Genomic DNA, 18,836 nt, shown 5'->3' with positions numbered 1-18,836 from the left:
TCACCTTATATTTGCCAAGCTGCATATCCGGTACGATTGAAACCCTCTATTGGTAAAACATACTTATATTATACGTACTTGATAGTCTTTTTTTCACTCTACCAAATCTCTTTGCCAAAAAATAGCTGATCTACAAGCTCACAACGCGTCGTTGCGGCGCGTTGTGAGCTTGTAGATCTGCAATTTTTGGGCAAATTTTCCACCCATGGATAAGTTGGGGATATTTTGATTATCGCGACAATATCGTGAATCGTGATTTCTTTTGTAACAATAATCGTGATATGACATTTTCATTTTGCAGATCTACAAGCACATCTACGAGGCATTGTGTGCTTGTAGATCTGCTATTTTCACTAGTCTTGTGTGATGAAGCAGGGCTTTACTTTATGAAAAAAAAGACATACACATTTGAAACTTGGAGATACAAGGTTTCTGCCCGACAGTGATGATATACAGTATGTCTCTGTGTTATGAGATCTGCATACAAACACACACAAACACACACACACACACACACAAACACACACACACACACACACACACACACACACACACACACACACACACACACACACACACACACACACACACACACACACACACACACACACACACACACACACACACACACATATGAGATGGGGAGAGAGATGGGAGGGGAGGAGAGGAGAGGAGAGGGCTGCTTGTTGACAGACAGCTGTGAGATTGGGTTTCTCTGTGTTTTTATTAGCTGGGGTTTGTGCGTGTGGTGTGTGTGTACAGTGCGCATGTGTGTGTGCATGCGTTTTGTAGGAGATACTCTTGTCTTGGTATAGTGGAATTGTGTATTATTTTGTATATATAAATATTTATTTTTTTGTGGTTTATTTGGACAGCGCTTACAACAAAGCGATGTTTTATTTAGTGTTGTGTTCTGCTTTGCATACCGGATCACTGGCGAGTGTGTTTTGTATTCCGGGTTTGTATTCCGTGTGATTTTTTCTACTTTGCACATGAATGTGTGAGTGCATTTGGAATGCATTCTCCACTATGTTGATGCTGGATTGCGTGTTATTTTGTATGCTATCCACGGGTTTTACCCCAACATCTTTATTACGAGGAAATCTTTCGCAGAAATGAGCCGATGGACAAGTGTGGCGTGGCGCGTTGCGAGCCTGTCCAATGGGCTATTTTCGAGAAGAAAAAACAAATAGCAGATATACAAGCTCACAGCACGGCACTCGGTGCCGCGTTGCAAGCTTGCAGATCTGCATTTTATTTTAACTTGTGATAATGTGTGCAAATCTTTGAATATATAATTTTCAAAGCAAACCTTTGTAACTCAAATCTTTGGGGGTCCCTGGAACCACATATTTTGAGTTGGGGGTCAAATACCTGTAATTTTGGGGGTCCTTGACATGAAAAGGTTTGAGAACCACTGATGATACAAACACTTTTAGATGACATTTATATAATCGGGTCAATATATTCAAAGACTTGCACACATTGTCATGATTTTTCAAAAATAGCAGATCTACAAGCTTGCAGCGCTGTGAGCTTGTAGATCTGCTATTTCTCAGTAGTTAAAGCATTAAATAATGGTTAAAGCAGTTCAAATCGGCGTTGTGAGCATGTAGATCTGATATTTTCACAATAGAACCAAGTTATACCAAATGTAATGTAGCACTGTAATACTGGATCATTCCGTTCTTGACAATAAGCAATCCTACTGTTTGAATGCTGTACAGATGCACACATGGAGCAAAAATAATGATAGAAAAAAATACAAAGGATTTCTTTTTTCAACTTCGCCTTTCGACTTTCTCTGGTGGGAGTCGACTTGTGTAATGAAGTCGACTCAGTCGACTTTTTCGTTAATGCCCTAGTGTGTGTGTGTGTGTGTGTGTGTGTGTGTGTGTGTGCGCGCGCGCGCGTGCGTGCGCGCGTGCGTGTGTGTGTGTGTGCGTGCGCTCACCGCTTGGGATGTTGAGCGCATGGTGCTTGTCCAGGGACCAGCCTCCCAGGTTGGTGGGGACCAGCTCAAAGCCCTGCATCAGAGCCGTCCTCCTCTCCCACTGGACCACGCCGGGGCACGCCTCGTATTCATAGCCCACCGACACTGGAAAAAAATTAAAATTAAAAAAAGGTTTGTATCAGTGTTGTTTTTGACAGCAAATTTTCTTTTAGTCATAGTCTTTTGAATAAAATTTAATTTAGTTTTAGTCATAGTCATAGTCACCTGAAAAGATTTAGTTTTAGTCCAAATTTATTCGGCTAAATATCATAAGATTTAGGCCACTAAATCTGCAGTTGATTTAGTCAACTGAAATGTATTTTGGCAGGCCTTGATGGCATCATTATGACAGATTTTACACTTAGTTGTGTGCTGAAAATAGCAGATCTAATCTGCTATTTTCAGCGTGCAAAACCTGAGAGCAACCAAACATAAAACATGCAAAACCTGAGAGCAACCAAACATAAAATGAATCTTGTCCACTAGCTTTTTAGTCTAGTTTTTATTTTAAACATTTTTCGTCATAGTTTTAGTCGACGACATCAACATTGGTTTGTATTACCACAGATGTGCCATTTCAAAACTTCACGTGTCCTGCCATTGGCATGACAGTAGATTTCCAGTGGATTGGCAGAACATTGAGCTTGTAGATCAGCTATTTTTTGCTATTTTTATGACCTTTTCTGACTTCGAAGTTTAAATCTAGCTATGAAGGTGGATTCTGCTTTCCAATGGGAATGGAGTGGTTTCTTGCCATTTTCGGGTTTGGGTGAAAGGCAAAACAGAGAAAGAAACCTGTGGGAAAAAATACATTTGCAGGAAATCTTCAGGAAAAGAGCAGTAAAGGTAAGGTAAGGTAATATATTTATAAAGCGCCTTTCAAAACAATAGTTACAAGGTGCTGTACAGTAAACACAATGAAATAAAACAAACATCACAGAGCAAGAGTAAAACAGAATTGCATTGCATTGTGCAAATGAATAAACAGTACAAGGAGATAAACAGTATTACACACCAAAATATTTCCTAAATAAATGAGTTTTTAGCAGTGTTTTAAAAACATCTACCGACTCGGCATTTTTTATTGACAGTGGTAAGTCATTCCACAGTGTAGGAGCTACTACTGCAAAAGCGGACCCCTTTTATTTTGTGTTATGTAATATGTGCTCTTCTATTATGTATTTGTAAGCGGTCTAGCGGCCGCATTCTGAACTAGCTGGAGGCGGTGTATAGAAGAGCAACTCAGGGTGGAAAACAAAGAACTGCAATAATCCAACCGTGAGGAAACAAAAGCATGGATCAATTTTTCCAGGTGTCAATAGGAACTTGATTTTTGTTATATTTCTTAACTGGAAGAAACAGGTTTGGACCACTTTTTTTTTCTTTTTTTGTATGTGGTTCAAAGTTCATGTTACTATCAAAAAGAACACCTAGGTTCTTTGACACCTATTGAAATTTGCTGATGAAGGACCCATGGACCGTTTTATGTCATCATGGATGCCCTCAGGTCCTATTATAAGGTGCCTGAAGCCTGAAGACTTGAAAAACGGCACATCTGTATTGTTGTGGGGACATCAACATTGTAGGACGCTGTTGAAAAATATAGCTGAAACACAGCAGATCTATATACAAGCTCAGAGGCTGTGTGTGATATCGCCTCACGTCCCTTTGAAATAGGGAGAACTCTAATCCCAATCCCTACAGTCTGTATATGTCCAGTCGTAACCCTAACCTGAATCTTTTCTTAATTGTAAACCTCCCTTAAATATATTTTGTTTAACCCAGGGAAAAGGTCCTCACAAGTGTTGTAAAACACACACACACACACACACGCACAAGCATGTGCATGCACACACGCATACATGCACGCGCACACACACACACACACACACACACACACACACACACACACACACACACACACACACACACACACACACACACACACACACACACACACACACACACACACACACACACACACACACACACACACAGAGAATGAACTCTGAATAACAAGTCCGGACATTCTTTATGAAAGCAAAAACTTCTCACATGTAATTATTTTAAATTAATATAATAACAGTGTTGACACGGTTTAAGGGTACACATACCAGCATTACACCATGTACAATCAATTAAATGTTTATTCATTTTCAATTAATTCTACAGTACACACACAGCATGCCAATTATATTATTTAAATGCATCCCACCGGCTCCTGAGACTTTTTTAATGATTGCACACATAATCATAATACGGTATAGTATATAATATACTATATTGGCTCCCAGTTGCTGTCCGTACAAAGCATGGATGATGGCTCACAAGGGAACTAAAGGTATGGCACCCCATACCTACAAAGCCTACGACCCCTTCCCGCTCACTCAGATCAGCTATAGTAGCACTGCAAGCTGCCTGAACCTTCACTAAAACCAGTGGTGGAGAGCAGGGGCGTCACACCAAATTCTGGGCCCTGGGTACAAGGATTCACTGCGGGCCCCCCCCCCCATGAATGTTAACTATTGAAAAATAGCAGATATACAAGCTCACAGCGCGGCACCGAGTGCCGCGCTGCGAGCTTGTAGATCTGCTATTTTTGAAAAATCGTGAAAATGTGTGCAAGAAACCTATGTCAAGGACCCCCAAGATGATATGTATTTGGACACGGACCCCGATCTCAAAATATTTCGTTCGAGGGACCCCCCAGAAGCAAAATTTTAGTTAGAAATGTTCGCTTAAAAAATACATATATTCAAAGATTTTCACAACTTTTCAAAAATAGCAGATCTACAAGCTCGCAGCGCGGCACTCGGTGCCGCGCTGTGAGCTTGTAGATCTGCTATTTTTCAATAGATAAAGTTATTAGGGCCCCTCCACCTTGGGCCCCGGTAACTCAGTCCCACTTTCCTACCCCTTGTGACGCCCCTGGTGGAGAGTAACTACCGGTAAGTACATTTGCTTAATTACTGGGCAATTTTGACTTATTTGTACTTTACTTAATATGTAATTCCAATTTCCAATACTTTTACTTCTACTCCACTACATCTCGGATCCAATTATTGTACTTTTACTCCACTACATTAATTGAAAACTTTAGTACTAGTTACTTTATAGATTTTGTTTATAATTACAAAACATACATTAACAACCTCAGCCCTACATAGCGGCCATTTGAAAATAGCCAATCTACAGGCTCACAATGTGTCACGAGCTTGTAGATCTGCTATTTTCAAAAGATTTTTATATATTTGAATACTTGAATTGGGACATTCTGCCTAATGAATACTTTCTACTTTCGGTACCTTAAGTACATTTTGATACCTAAAGTACATTTAGAATTCTGGACTTTCACTTGTAAGGGTGCACACACACCAAAATACCTATGAGAGTGGTATAAACCTTGTGTTTATGCTGGAGCAGATACATTCTTCGGTTTCCCCCCTCTGTCCAATCGGGTGAGTCAAAGGCGGAATGGGGAGGGTTCTGGAAGTGACTGACAGGCGCGTCGCTGCTTTGGGACAGAATGCGCTCGCTGCGTTTTTAGTCAGCCGCGCACAAAAAGAGTTTATCCACTGGCGACCAGATTTTGGTGTGTATTCACCCTAACAGAGTATTTCTAAATCGCAGTATTGATACTTTTACTTAAGTAAGAAATGTGAGAACTTTTCCCACCGCTGCCTAAAGGCCTCTCCATACTTCGACTGAAATGTTCGGTGAGTTGTGTTTTCCGACGTGCAAATTTCCGAACTCTCGTTCAGTCCAATGCTTTTCAGAAGTCCCGAGGGATATAATTTTATGGTAGAAAAGGACCTTTTGACCGAAAACGGCGGTTTCGGTCAAAGTATGGAGAGGCCTTTAGACTCGTTCTCAACTGTTTCTCAACCTGTGGGTAGGAATCCCCAGGGGGGTCCCCAAATTATTTTGGGGGGTCCCCAGATGATTAACTTAATATGCAATGTTGTTTTCTCACTCCACTGTAAACAAAACAACATAAAGTTTAAGTGTATAGCACATTTCTTAAGTGACAATTTAAGGACATTATAATACCTTTGAAACAACAAATTAAAAATTGGGCAAATTGACACATATTGGAGGCAGAAATTGTGAAAATAGCCGATAAACAGGCTCAGCATAGAAATCTGCTATTTTCACAATAGAACCGTGATATACAACATCTAATGCCTCAACTCTTAGTGCTCGTCAGGGTGGGGGTTCCCCGCTTCAAATATGATTCTTTTGGGGGTTGCGGCCTCAAAAGGTTGAGAACCACTGGTCTAAAACACCCGGCCACAGCGTGCCAGGCCCAGACTCTTCTCCCTCCTGGCTCCCAAACTGTGGAACAAACTCATTGCAGTCAGATCTACAGACTCACTCCCAATCTCCCATCCGTAATCTGACGATTCAATTCTTCAGACCCAACCTTAGCCCGTAGCACTTGGCCTACTTATGAAGACCATGCAGACAAATCCTGCTCATTTGTTCTCATGTCTTTTGTTGCGTAGGCTTGTTTTTTTAATCGACCACAAAGTTAAAATGTAATTTGGATAGCATGTAGGATGCTAGGTTCATTAATTTTTTACCTGGTATCCTGTAGTTTCAATGTACAAATTATTATTTTAATAGTGTATTGTTTAGACAGAGGCCATAGGTTTTTGGTTTAACTGAGACACTACACTATCTCTCCATTTGATTTATGTGTTTACCTTGTTAATTGCAAGTCGCTCTTGATAAGAGCGTCATTATTGCCAGTATTTTTATCTTATTAATTCTTGTTTTTTTCTTTAATTCTAGCTTTGTATTTTCTGCTAGTACAACACAGCCGAACAGAACAACTCTTGTGCGCAAGCACATGAGACGTAACAAATAAAATCTAGGAATTCACACACGCAGTTGAAGACAACAGCGCGCGCACACACACGACCGCGTGCTCACGTACACATTTGCACAGCCGCCTTCCCCGTGTGCGTCGGCGCTCTCCTATAGTGAATGAAGAGGCAGATGAAAGGCAGCGTAATGAGACCTCATCAGTGTGTTTACACCCAGGAGGCCTGAGAGAGGCGAGCAGAGTCCTAATCAGAAGAAGACCTAGAATTAGCCGAGCCTCACGGCTGTAATGATACCGCCGCAACCATGCCGCGCCGCCCGCCACTACAGCTAACAACTGTCAACAGTGTGCTCGGCTCAGCAGGCCCGCAGCAATTTATACCACTCCACTTCAGCCTCTAGTCTGAGGGCAGTAAACTGTAAACAGTAGACGGATAACTGCCGTTTGTTCGCTGTGAGTTCCACGCATACATGGTGCTAAGCTAATATAACCGAATGTCAGGTCAAGCAAGGTGTAGACCAGGGTTCCCCAATAAGTTTTCCCCAAGGGCCGAATTATGTCTAGGGTACGGTGGCGACGGTGGCGTTCCCGCTACTCCAGCGACAGTTCAGATATCGTTGTTGTCGGGTGAAAATCCAAAACCGTTCGTTTTGCATTTATCATTTTAAAAATGATTTAAACTAGTGAAAACAGCCGATGCGAGGCGTTGTGTGCTTGTAGATCTGCTGTTTTCACTACTTTTGTGCGACGGCCTTGTATGATTTGGGAAAGAGCGTACAAATTTGGAGATACAAGATTTCCACCCAACAATGACGATATACTAGTGTTGTTGCTGCTCTTATACCACCATTATTACTGGGGTTGGTGGGGGCCAGACAGTAGCCCCCGTGGGCCGCAAATGGCCCACGGGCTGCCTATTGGGGAACCCTGGTGTAGACCTTACAGATGAACTATCTCTTTTCTGCTTTATTTGGAGAACCATGAGGACTGGACCTTTCCATGGAGGACCTCCCACATGTTTTTCTTTGTATTAAACCTTTATTTATACAGGTGAAAATCCCACTGAGATCAACATCTCTTCTATGAGGAAGCCCCGTGCAGGGTAGCAGCAGGACAACATAAAACATACACAACATAAAGCAATCACAGAAAAAACAAACAGATTCAAATGAAGTCAAGTGCAAACGGAGTAATAAGGCAGGATAAATAATCAGCGCATTTTGAATAATCCAAATATCCATAGCACCTGACTGCGCCCAAATGGGTTTGAAAAGAACCAGGGCTGTACTTGACCAAAATATGGAGGTAACCAACTGATATTTTTTGATGTACAGTATGTATAATATTTTCTTTTTGGGGCCCCTCGCCCAACTTTGAAGACAACTGAAATAGTACACTCAAGAACAAATAGATAATAAAATAAACAGCGAAAATATACAGTATTTGTGGGCCGTCCCTTTTCAACAGCCCCGCCTCGCACCATTTTGGTCAATTAGCACCAGCTATGACGATTTCGTTGCCGTGTGTCAAACCGTCATGATAAAACAACGTTTAACACCCTCGAAATAGAGGCACACACACGCACGCACGCACACACACACACACACACACACACACACACACACACACACACACACACACACACACACACAGTGTACGCACACACAGTGTACGCACACACAGTAAATACAAAGCCATGAAAACATGTAATTTACACAGTCCTGTACAAATATGATGCCTTATATTTGTAACAGCTTGCCCTCATGTGCATTGAAGACTGCCACACCAAATTCAAAGTACTGTAACTGTCACAGTCCAAATCACAAATGAAGCCAAGCATGAAACCTTCAGAAGGCGGCTCACGCAGGGGCAGTGGGTATTTGGTGCGTTTAAAGCAGTATAGCCATCACACGCTATCCTAGTAAGCTTAACCCACTGCTTCTTAAAGTGGGGCCTGGGGTCCTCCAGGGGTCCCTCAAGGGTCTGTGACTCAGAGAGTGTGCACATAGAACCAAATGGACCCTGTCTCCATTTGTACACTCTCAGAGTTAAATGAACAAAGGGAATTGTACAGCGTCGTAGATAGAGGTCCCGGAGATTCAATAAATGGCATCAAATACCGGTACATCAAATACATTTAAAGTGGGAGTCCTTGAAATTAAAGAATACAGCACAGCTCATAGACACTGTGAGATGAGGATAATGTCATTTAGACAGCATGTTATTTAGACAGAGGCTATTCATTTAGTTTCAATATATAGAATATTGTTTTAATAGTAGGTTTGACTGGTTTACCTGTGATCCTAGTTTACTGAGACACTACACTGTCTCTCTTCATTTGAGGTACGCGTTTACCATGCTTATCTTAAGTCACTCTGGATAAGAGCGCCTGCTAAATGCCTAAATCGTGAATGGTAAAATTGTATGATGTTGAATTACGACAGAGAGACAGGAGTGATGCAATCGTATGAACAAGCTACCGTCCTGTCCATGGGTTTTGAGGTAGAACGGCGGCTCAGGTGTGTAGCAGACGTCCCCGTGTGTCTTTGACCGTATTAAACATTCTCACAGAAGCAGGGAGCAGAGGTCTGGGGGAAGAGGAGCGGCAGAGAGGAACGCGTGTACAAGCAGGGAAATCCCAGATTAAGCTCTTCCTAAATCTCCGCCTCGCCGCGCGGAATCAATAATATGATTAGAGAGGCAAAGAGAACCCTCGCAGAGGGGGATGCGAGGAGGAGAGGGGGAAAAGTTATGGTTCCACGGGGAGAAAAGTTTCAAAGCAAGTCCAACAGGTTTATTGAAATGATTGATATTTTGTTGTGTGTGTTAGATTAGTTTTTATGGCGCGCAACGTTTCATTTGGGGTCCGAACGCGTTTTACTACACTTTGAAGTTGAGATTGCTGGGGCTCCCCCGACATAATTGGGGGAGAAAAATATATATCAGAGCATCGAAGAGCCTATTTTAAAAAAAAGTATTTTTCTTCTTTTTGCTTGTACTTTGTATCACGTTCTATATTATGTGCTCGATGGTGTGTACACTCCTGTTTTAATATCGCATTGAATTACTGATGCTGATTGATGCTGATTCATTGTTTGATGTGGCTGTTAAATGGTGTGTACTAAATGTTAAATGGTGTGTACACAGGTCATGCTTTTCATGACCTGTGTGCCTTGATGAAGTCACACAGGCGTTTTACTGTTTCAACCCAACAGTCTGCTGCCTTGGAGGCTCTGCAGGAGGCTAGCCCGTCTATTAGGAGGGTCTGTCTGTCTGTCTGTCTGTCTGTCTGTCTGTCTGTCTGTCTGTCTGTCTGTCTGTCTGTCTGTCTGTCTGTCTGTCTGTCTGTCTGTCTGTCTATGTCTGTCTGTGTTGTCTGTCTGTGTTGCCTGTCTGACTCTCTGTCTCTGCATACGAAGCTAATCCCGCAAACTGCTGAACCGATCAGCACCACATTTCTTGTGCACAACGCCAGTAGGCCAAAGAAGTACTGTACTCCCACACGTTTGTTTTCACATAATTAAACATTATCTACTTTTACATTGGAAGTCTATACGTCATAAATATATGCCATAGACTACTGACAACAGATGCTAGGCACATGAAGCCGGAGATCCACACTGGAGCCACGATGTTCCCATGTGCATCCCGAGATTCATGATCTGAAAAGACCTGACAAAATATCTAAAAATGTCTTCTAAATCCCAACAAAATTTTCTTTATCTGTGGTGCCAAAGTTTTTAATGACAAGGACCCCTAGAATGATATGTGTTTATCCGCCGACTTCCATCTCAAAATATGTTGTTCCAGGAACCCCACGAGTGGCAAAGATTTTAATTAAAATGTCCGCTTTAAAATAATATATATTCAAAGATTTGCACCAAGTGCCGTGCTATATGAGCTTGTATATGTGCTATTTCTTTAATAGACAAAGCATATAATAATGGTTAAAGTGGTTAAGTGACACAGATGTGTTCCCGTCTTAAAGGGTTAAAGTTCTCCTGAAGCATTCCACAATACTGGACTGTTTTATTATTTTTCAAACCCCATCTCAGAGAGACCCTGTTTAAGTTTTGCATAATTGTGGATCCATGCAGCACTCCTTTCCTGTACTCCCTAAAATGGAATATCATCAGTTGTAGATCAGCTAGTTTTGATACTTTTCGCTATAAAGAATAGAAAATTGCATTAATTTATATATAAAACAAAAGGAGATACAAGGTTTCAGCCCGACATCGCGGATATGTTTATTGAAATGTTTGGTAATTGTTTGGAGCATTTGAGATTAGTTTTACACTGTTGTAAGTAACGTTCATTCGAGTCTGAATGATTTGCCGCACTTTGAAGTTCAGATTACTGAACATAATTGGGGCAGAAACAAAATATCACAGAATCACATATTTGAGAAAGTAATTAACTTCTCGTATCGCGGCAGGAAACTGAGTTAACGAACTCTCGACGGGGCACTGCGTTTCTGCCGAAACTTCGGCTGACATTGTGCCCCAGTTGAGCACACATCCTCCCGCGACCCTGAAACCATCCGATTGAAAATGCATTGAAACAAGACAGAAATATACCTTGGCGCGCCAAAAGGGAAATCACAGACTCACTCTCTCTATCTCTCACTCAATTCCACAAAAAACGAGTTCTTCCATCTTCTTTTTTTTTTTAGACATGAGGCTTTTCCAGGGCGCCACGGACAAAGAACTCTCAGAGGGAACGTGTCAGTGTTTTGAAAACTGCTGCACAGGAGAATATTGCTATGGCTATATTACAAAAGCAGGGGCACGAGTGCACACACACACACACACAGAGAGAGAGAGAGAGAGAGAGAGAGAGAGAGAGAGAGAGAGAGAGAGAGAGAGAGAGAGAGAGAGAGAGAGAGAGAGAGAGAGAGAGAGAGAGAGAGAGAGAGAGAGAGAGAGAGAGAGAGAGAGAGAGAGACACGCGCAGGCAAACAAACACATATGCACTCGACAGTACATAAACAACACACACTCAATATCTCACAGGTGAAAGCTTTCATTCCCTCCGCAGAAGCCTCAGGCAATGAGCTCGCTCGCGCCCCAGCAAACAGAGCGTGAACTTTCTTTCTTTCTCTCTCTCGCTCTCTCTCTGCTCTGTGTGTTTGCGTGCTCGCTCATGTGTGTGTGTGTGTGTGTGTGTGTGTGTGTGTGTGTGTACATGTGTGTGCGTGCCAACAAGGAGCTCCACACGGAGGGGCAGATCAGAGGAGAACACGGGTGGAGAGGAGAGGAACAAGGGAGGTCAGAGCAAAGACAGCGCAGAGGTAACAGGGGAGATCAGAGGCAGCCGAGGAGACGACAAGCAACGGAAGAGAAGAAAAAGAAAGCGGGCAGAGAGGATGTGTGTGTGTATGGGGGGGGGGGGGGGGGGGAGGAGGGGGGGGGGGGGTCTGAGCGAGGCACAGAGGACAGGATGGAGGTGAGGACGGAGCTGGGAAGGGCACGGATTTAAAAAAAGGGTGAAAAAATCAGGCCGAGAGAGGAGATGGAGGTTGTGGATGTGGAGGACACCTGGTATCAGTGGTGGGAAAAGTACTCATGTTTTACTTGAGTAAAAGTGTCAATACTGCTCTGTAGGTAAAAAAAATACTTGGGTAAAAGTAGGAAATTGGCATCAAAATGTACTTTAAGTACCAAAAGTAAGTACTCGTTATACGGAATGTGCCATTTCAAGGTTTTTATCCCACGATTTTGTAACCCATTTTTTCACCCAGTGCCAATTGCCTAAGCTGTAATCCTGGGCTCTGCTCTCCCTCTGCCGCACTTGGGGTGTACAATCATCTTTTGAAAGCAGCCGATCTACAAGCTCACAATGTAGATGGGCTATTTTCAAATGGCCGAAATGTATTATAGGTCTGACGTTGTTAATGCATGTTTTGCAATAATAATCAAAATCTACAAAGTAACTACGTAGCAACTAACGTTTTCAAATAAACTTACAGTAGTGGAGTAAAAAGTACAATATCTGCATCCGAGATGCAGCGGAGTAGAAGTAAAAATATTGGAAATACGCAAGTAAAGTACAAATACCTCAAAGGTGTACTTAATTACAGTACTTGAGTAAATGTACTGTACTTAGTTCCTTTCCACCAGTGCAGGACACCTGGTGTGACAGGGGCCCCTGCTGCATGCAGACAACATCTGTGTTATCCCAGCCAGGTCAGAGCAGGCTGACCACAGAACCACAGAGTCCCCCCCTGTGGGTCCTGCTTGGGACCTGCATGCCAGCCCTCCGACATAACCTCCACTCAATCTCCACTGTCCCGTCTGAATTCAGGCAATAGCAAGGAGCTTGTTCTGCACGCTTGTTTGCCATTGTGTAAGCTGTAATTGACTTGCACACATAGAAACACACTATAACCGTCCACGCACGCCAGCACAAACACCGTGCTGTCTGTGTGTTTGTGTGTCTGTGTGTACTGTTTTACTGTGGTATATACTGAGTATATATATATATATATATATATATATATATATATATAAATATATATATATATATATATATATATACACACAGACACACACACACACACACACACACACACACACACACACACACACACACACCCACACATACATGTGCTTGTAGATCAGCTATTTTTTTGTTGTTGATAAAAACGATGAATTGCCCAAATGTGGAGATGACATCACAGACTGGCCTGTGATGCTATTGTATAATACCATTCACTCTATAGCTTCCCAACAACCTTCCCAAACAGCCGCGCCTCTCGTAGTGTTTCCTCAGCTTTGTCTGTTCTAATACCGCAGTGTGTTCACATATGGGGACATACCAAGTACTGTAGTGTATGGACAGTATGTCAGGTATGTAATCATTATCTAACCAGGGAAAAAAGAAACATCACATCGAGGTATGAATGGAACGCCCTGATGTCATTATCCATTAACGGTCTACGTGACTCAATGGCTGCTTCTTTCAAAACTTTAAAAAGCATCTGTCAGAAAACTGCAAGTGGACATAGATGTTGAGTCCCCTTGAAATGAGAGGTATTACACTGCCGCCAATGTTCTCTTTTCCTTTTTCTATAGCAGTTTCTATGACTATTTGTATTTGTTTATTGTGTCATATTGAATCCCCTTGAAATGAGAGGTCTTACACTGCCACCAATGTTCCCTTTTCCTTTTTCCATTTTCTAGTATTTCTTTCTTTATACATTTTTTTGCTACAGTATTAGTATTTTGCTGTTGCCGGTGGAAACCTTGTACTGTATGTCCAAAAACTATTTTCTTCTGTGCGACAGTCTTGTGTGATGAAGTAGGGCTTTACTTTATGAAAAAACATAAAAGATTGAAACTTGGAGATACAAGGTTTCTGCCTGACAGTGACGATTTGTTGATGACATGTATTATTGTGTTAATATTCTACACTCTGTTCATGAATTGAAAACATGGGACCACAATGGAAACAAGTCCCCGTGTTATCCTTTTGGCCCAAGTGTCTGTGTGTTAATTTTTGTACAATCAATCAATCAATCAATCAATCAATCAATCAATAAATAAATAAATAAATAAATAAAAACTAGGGATGCACATCTGTATCGGCCAGATATTTGCAGTTTTCGGTCAAGATTGGCATCGGCTAATAAAGCTGACATTAACCGATGGCAGTAGCTGATATTCATCTGTTATCTGTTGTGCTGGCTATGTTGGTGTATTCGTTATCTGCCGCCTACCAAGCTGTAGATTCTGAACCGCTATTTCTTATAATATAATAAAGATGTATTTGTTTCCCTGGCATAAAAGGGGGAAATACATATATAAATAAATATCGGCATAAATTGTTATTTTAAACATCAGTATCGGTATCGACCAAGACTTTCCATATCGGTGCATCCCCAATCAAACATATTTTGAGTCCTGGCCAAGAGAGCTAGGGCCAAAGCAGTACAGGCAAACAGGGAATGACAGAAGTAATGTTCTGTTGTTCAGCTTCTACTCTGGGACTTTGTAAGGTCAGGTTTTGGGGTTGCAGGATTTAACTGACAGTCGTGAATGAAATACATCACATTCTCACCATCCAACAAATGCAGGGACATCAACGATGGGCACTTCTTTTGGCAGAAACCCATCGACTTTGAATTGCGCCTGTGATACTTTGAACCTTTTATTTTACCGTACTCTGCCTTTCACTGACTGATTTCAAATAGTACTTTCTCTCAACTCTTACATTTGGTTCAAAGACAGTTTTCTTCAGAATTTTCTGCTTTTGAAATCCAGAATAACTGCTGCCATTCAGTTCACAATTTCTATAGAATTTACTTTCAATAAAGTATTCAGGGGGAGAGGGAGAGGGAGAGGAGAGGAGAGGGAACAATTGTTCGTTTGTGAACAATAAAATGGCTTGTGTTTAACTTTCACAGTTGGGACTCCCTCTTTCCCAGGTGTTTCTCCCAGGTGGGCGTGGCTTTGAGGTTAGGTTTTAGGCATAATTTCTGTTAGGGTTAGGGTTAGTCAAAGTGTTTGTGAGGTTAGGTTTAAGGTTAGGTTTAGGCACAGTTTTACTGAGGTTAACGTTAGGTATAGGCATATACCGGTATAACCGAGAGACAGCCGCTGATACGAACGACCTACGGCCTGGTCGCGACCTAGGCCACGACCTGGAGGTCGTAGGTCCCGGTTCTGGAGGTCGTAGTTCGCGGTACATACTTGTTAGGTCGCGGCCGGTCTAGTTTCGCGACCCCCGGCCGTGGTTGCGCCACCTCGGTCGTCCCCGGGCCGTTGTTGCGCGATCGGGCCGTTGTTCAGCGACCTGGGAAGTCCGCGGTCGTATTTAAAAGGTCTTTTTGCAGAATATTCTAGAGCAGCAGCGCTATTCAACCTTTTGAAGCTTGTGATTGGCTGAACCGGAGGTAGGAAGCGCTCCATTGTAGTCACTTGGACCACGCGAGGTGCACCAAAACCTATCCTTAACCCTAACCCCAACTCTAACTCTAACCCTAACCTTAACCCTAACCCCAACTCTAACCCTAACCCTAACCCTAACCCTAACCCTAACCCTAACCTGCCGACACTGAGTAGCTAACCTGCCGACGCTGTTGAAAACGAGCGCTCCTTCCCTTAGCAAGCGTAGAGTTTCTAAACTCGCGTCCCTTCCCTTAGCAAGCGTAGAGTTTCGATCGCGGCGCTCCTTCCCTTAGCAAGCGTAGAGTTTCTAAACTCGCGTCCCTTCCCTTAGCAAGCGTAGAGTTTCGATCGCGGACTTCCCAGGTCGCTGAATTACGACCGAGATCGCGCAAAACCTCCAGAACCGGGACCTACGACCTCCAAGTCGTGGCCTAAGTCGCGACCAGGCCGTAGGTCGTTTGTATCAGCGGCTCTTGCTGGTATAACCATGCCCACCTGGGTGAAACACCTGAGAAAAAGGGAGTCCCATTCGCGACTAACATTATCGCACGGATGTGACAGTGTACCTGTGGCGTGCGTGAGGCCCCAGACCTCCTGTCCGTAGACGTCCGTCTTGTTCCAGACCACGCGGTGCACCAGGCCCGGCGCGGCCGGGTACCAGCGCTGGTAGAGCCGGCCCTGGACGGAGGCGCGCACGTGCACCTTGGCCAGGCCGCCCAGTGGGGACACGGGGGAGGAGGGGGACGGCGGCGTCAGCAGGACACGCAGCAGGGACAGGTAGCCCGCCGCCCGCGTGCTCAGGTAGCTCAGCCTCACCAAGGAGCCCGGGATGGCAACCTCCTCCTGGACCGCCTGCACACAGGATAGCGGACACAAAAAGATAGGAAACTTCGGTCAATATGTAATAATACCTCTTAGTAATACCAATTGGTATTGTTGCGACCGTAGGCCGCATTTACTATGAAAACATGCAGCTCATGTGCGTCAGTCAGTCAGTCACCTCATGTCACGCTCCATATATGGCCAAGACAGAATTCATTTGCAAATATATGGAGATCCCTGATGTCAACAATATTAAGCCCATATCTGGGAACGCCCATATATGGACATATTTATGAGTCAGTCTCTGTTGTTTCAGTGCGACCTCAGGGCGTCTTACTTTTAAACTACCCAGCAAAAGATAACAAACTCCGTCCATCATATCTCCCCTTTAATAATACCAATTGGTATTGTGTTCTATATCATTTTTATTGTTGATTAAATGACCTACACTATAGGCTACTGTTCTGCTGGCATTCACTCTCGTTTTGGGCTTCCCTGAGTTTAAAATTAACAAAGTGTAAAAATACACAAATGCCCGATGCATACAAGCTTTACCTCGTTGTAAAGGTGACTAATCAACAATTAAAAATTATATAAAAACACAATAACGCTATTATTTAAAGGGGAGATATAATCGACCGAAGTTAAGTTTCCTAACTTTTTGTGAGCAGATTAGATAAAAAGTTGGAAGTTATATAATGTGCACTGCGCGCTATAATGTGCACTGTGTTAATTATGATTGGCAGGAACAGGATTAAATATTTCATGCAGTACAACAGGCAGAGCCGATGTGTGGGTGGTTTCTCAGCAAAATGGTAAATTGACTGCATATTTACTGTAGATAGTGCCTTTCTCCAAAGAGTTTACAATATTAATAATAACTTTATTTGTATAGCAAACAGGGGTTACAAGGTGCTGAACAGCAATTGGAGCATGAAGTATCTAATTAAAACATGTAAATTTAAGCATACGGATAAGGAAATATCACAGCTAACACAAGCTCTAAAGAGCAATAAGAGTCAGGAACATTTTAGGAGAGGAGACCAAACAAATTACAATTGTCCACACGAAACACAGTTTAAGTGCAGACATCAGATAGTGCCTTTCTCCAAAGCGTTTAAAATATTAATAATAACTTTATTTGTATAGCACTTTTCAAAACAAGGGGTTACAAGGTGCTGAACAGCAATTGGAGCATGAAGTATATAATTAAAACGTGCACATTTAAAAGCGTATGGATAAGGGAATGTCAGAGTCAACATAAGTTCTAAAAAGCAATGAGAGTAAGACACATTTTAGGAGAGGAGACCAAACTAAATGTAATAGTCCACACGAAAAACACTGTATTTAGGCCTAGAATTATTGAATGCTTTAACCAGTGAAAAATAGCAGATATACAAGCTCACAGCACGGCACCGAGTGCCGCGCTGTGAGCTTGTAGATCTGCTATTTTTGAAAAAGTCGTGAAAATGTGTGCAAATCTCTGAATATATGTATTTTCAAAGCGGACGTTTGTAACTCAAATCTTGCTTCTGGGGGTCCCTGGAACTAAATATTTTGAGATGGGGGTCCGTGGCCAAATACATATCATTTTGGGGGTCCTTCACATGAAAAGGTTTGAGCACCACTGACACAGTAGTCTCTCAAGAACAGACTAACCGAACTCCAGTTAAGTGAAAAGGACCTTTTCTTTGACGATGGCCAGACAGATTGCTGACATAGAAACATAGGTTTTTCCAAAAAACTTAGAAGGATTCAAAAGACACTTATAGAATCAGGTCAAAATTCTAATTTTCACAATTTTTCAAAAATAGCAGATTTACAAGCTCGCAGCGCGGCACTCGGTGCCGCGCTGTGAGCTTGTATATCTGCTATTTTTCAATAGTTAAAGCATAAAATAATAATACACAATACTGTGTACCCGTTCTGAATGGGTTAAGTGTCCACATCAACAATTACAAACATACAATCACCATGCAATTCACAATCACACATGCATGCACCGACAGCGGAGGAAACCATGCAAGGCACAAAGCGCTTCATTGGGGCTCAAAGTTCAAACCAGGAACCATCCGATTCCAAGACGGCCGCTCTCCCCTCGAGCCACTGCTGCCCCAACAGCAAGACCTTTCCCGCTCACTTAGATCAGGAAGTCTGACAGGAAATCAGTTTGAACATTCCCTAAAGCATCCTGGACAACGCCTCACCAGTCCTATAGAGTCATCTTGACACTTCTTCCTCCTTCTCGCTCCCAAGCAATAAACTCAGAGCCTCACTCCCTGCTTTCCTCCACAGTCTGAAAACA

At 42.6% G+C, this 18,836-nt stretch overlaps 1 protein-coding gene across 1 annotated transcript in view; it reads right to left on the bottom strand.

Moving 5' to 3' along the window:
* The window catches only part of tenm1 (teneurin transmembrane protein 1), a gene marked incomplete at both ends in the record, with an annotated part of 491,087 nt that overhangs the window by 159,424 nt on the left and 312,827 nt on the right, over nt 1–18,836 (bottom strand). The window contains 2 exons of the mRNA XM_080745426.1: nt 1,955–2,098; nt 16,276–16,561. Of these exons, the coding sequence (XP_080601552.1) occupies nt 1,955–2,098; nt 16,276–16,561 (430 nt within the window). The remainder of the gene's footprint in view (nt 1–1,954; nt 2,099–16,275; nt 16,562–18,836) is intronic.

Source organism: Nannobrachium achirus (genome assembly GCF_963921795.1).
Source record: "Nannobrachium achirus genome assembly, chromosome: 17".
Taxonomy (NCBI): domain Eukaryota; kingdom Metazoa; phylum Chordata; class Actinopteri; order Myctophiformes; family Myctophidae; genus Nannobrachium; species Nannobrachium achirus.
The sequence above is the reverse complement of the archived record's forward strand: the minus strand, read 5'-3'. Positions and strand labels throughout refer to the sequence as shown.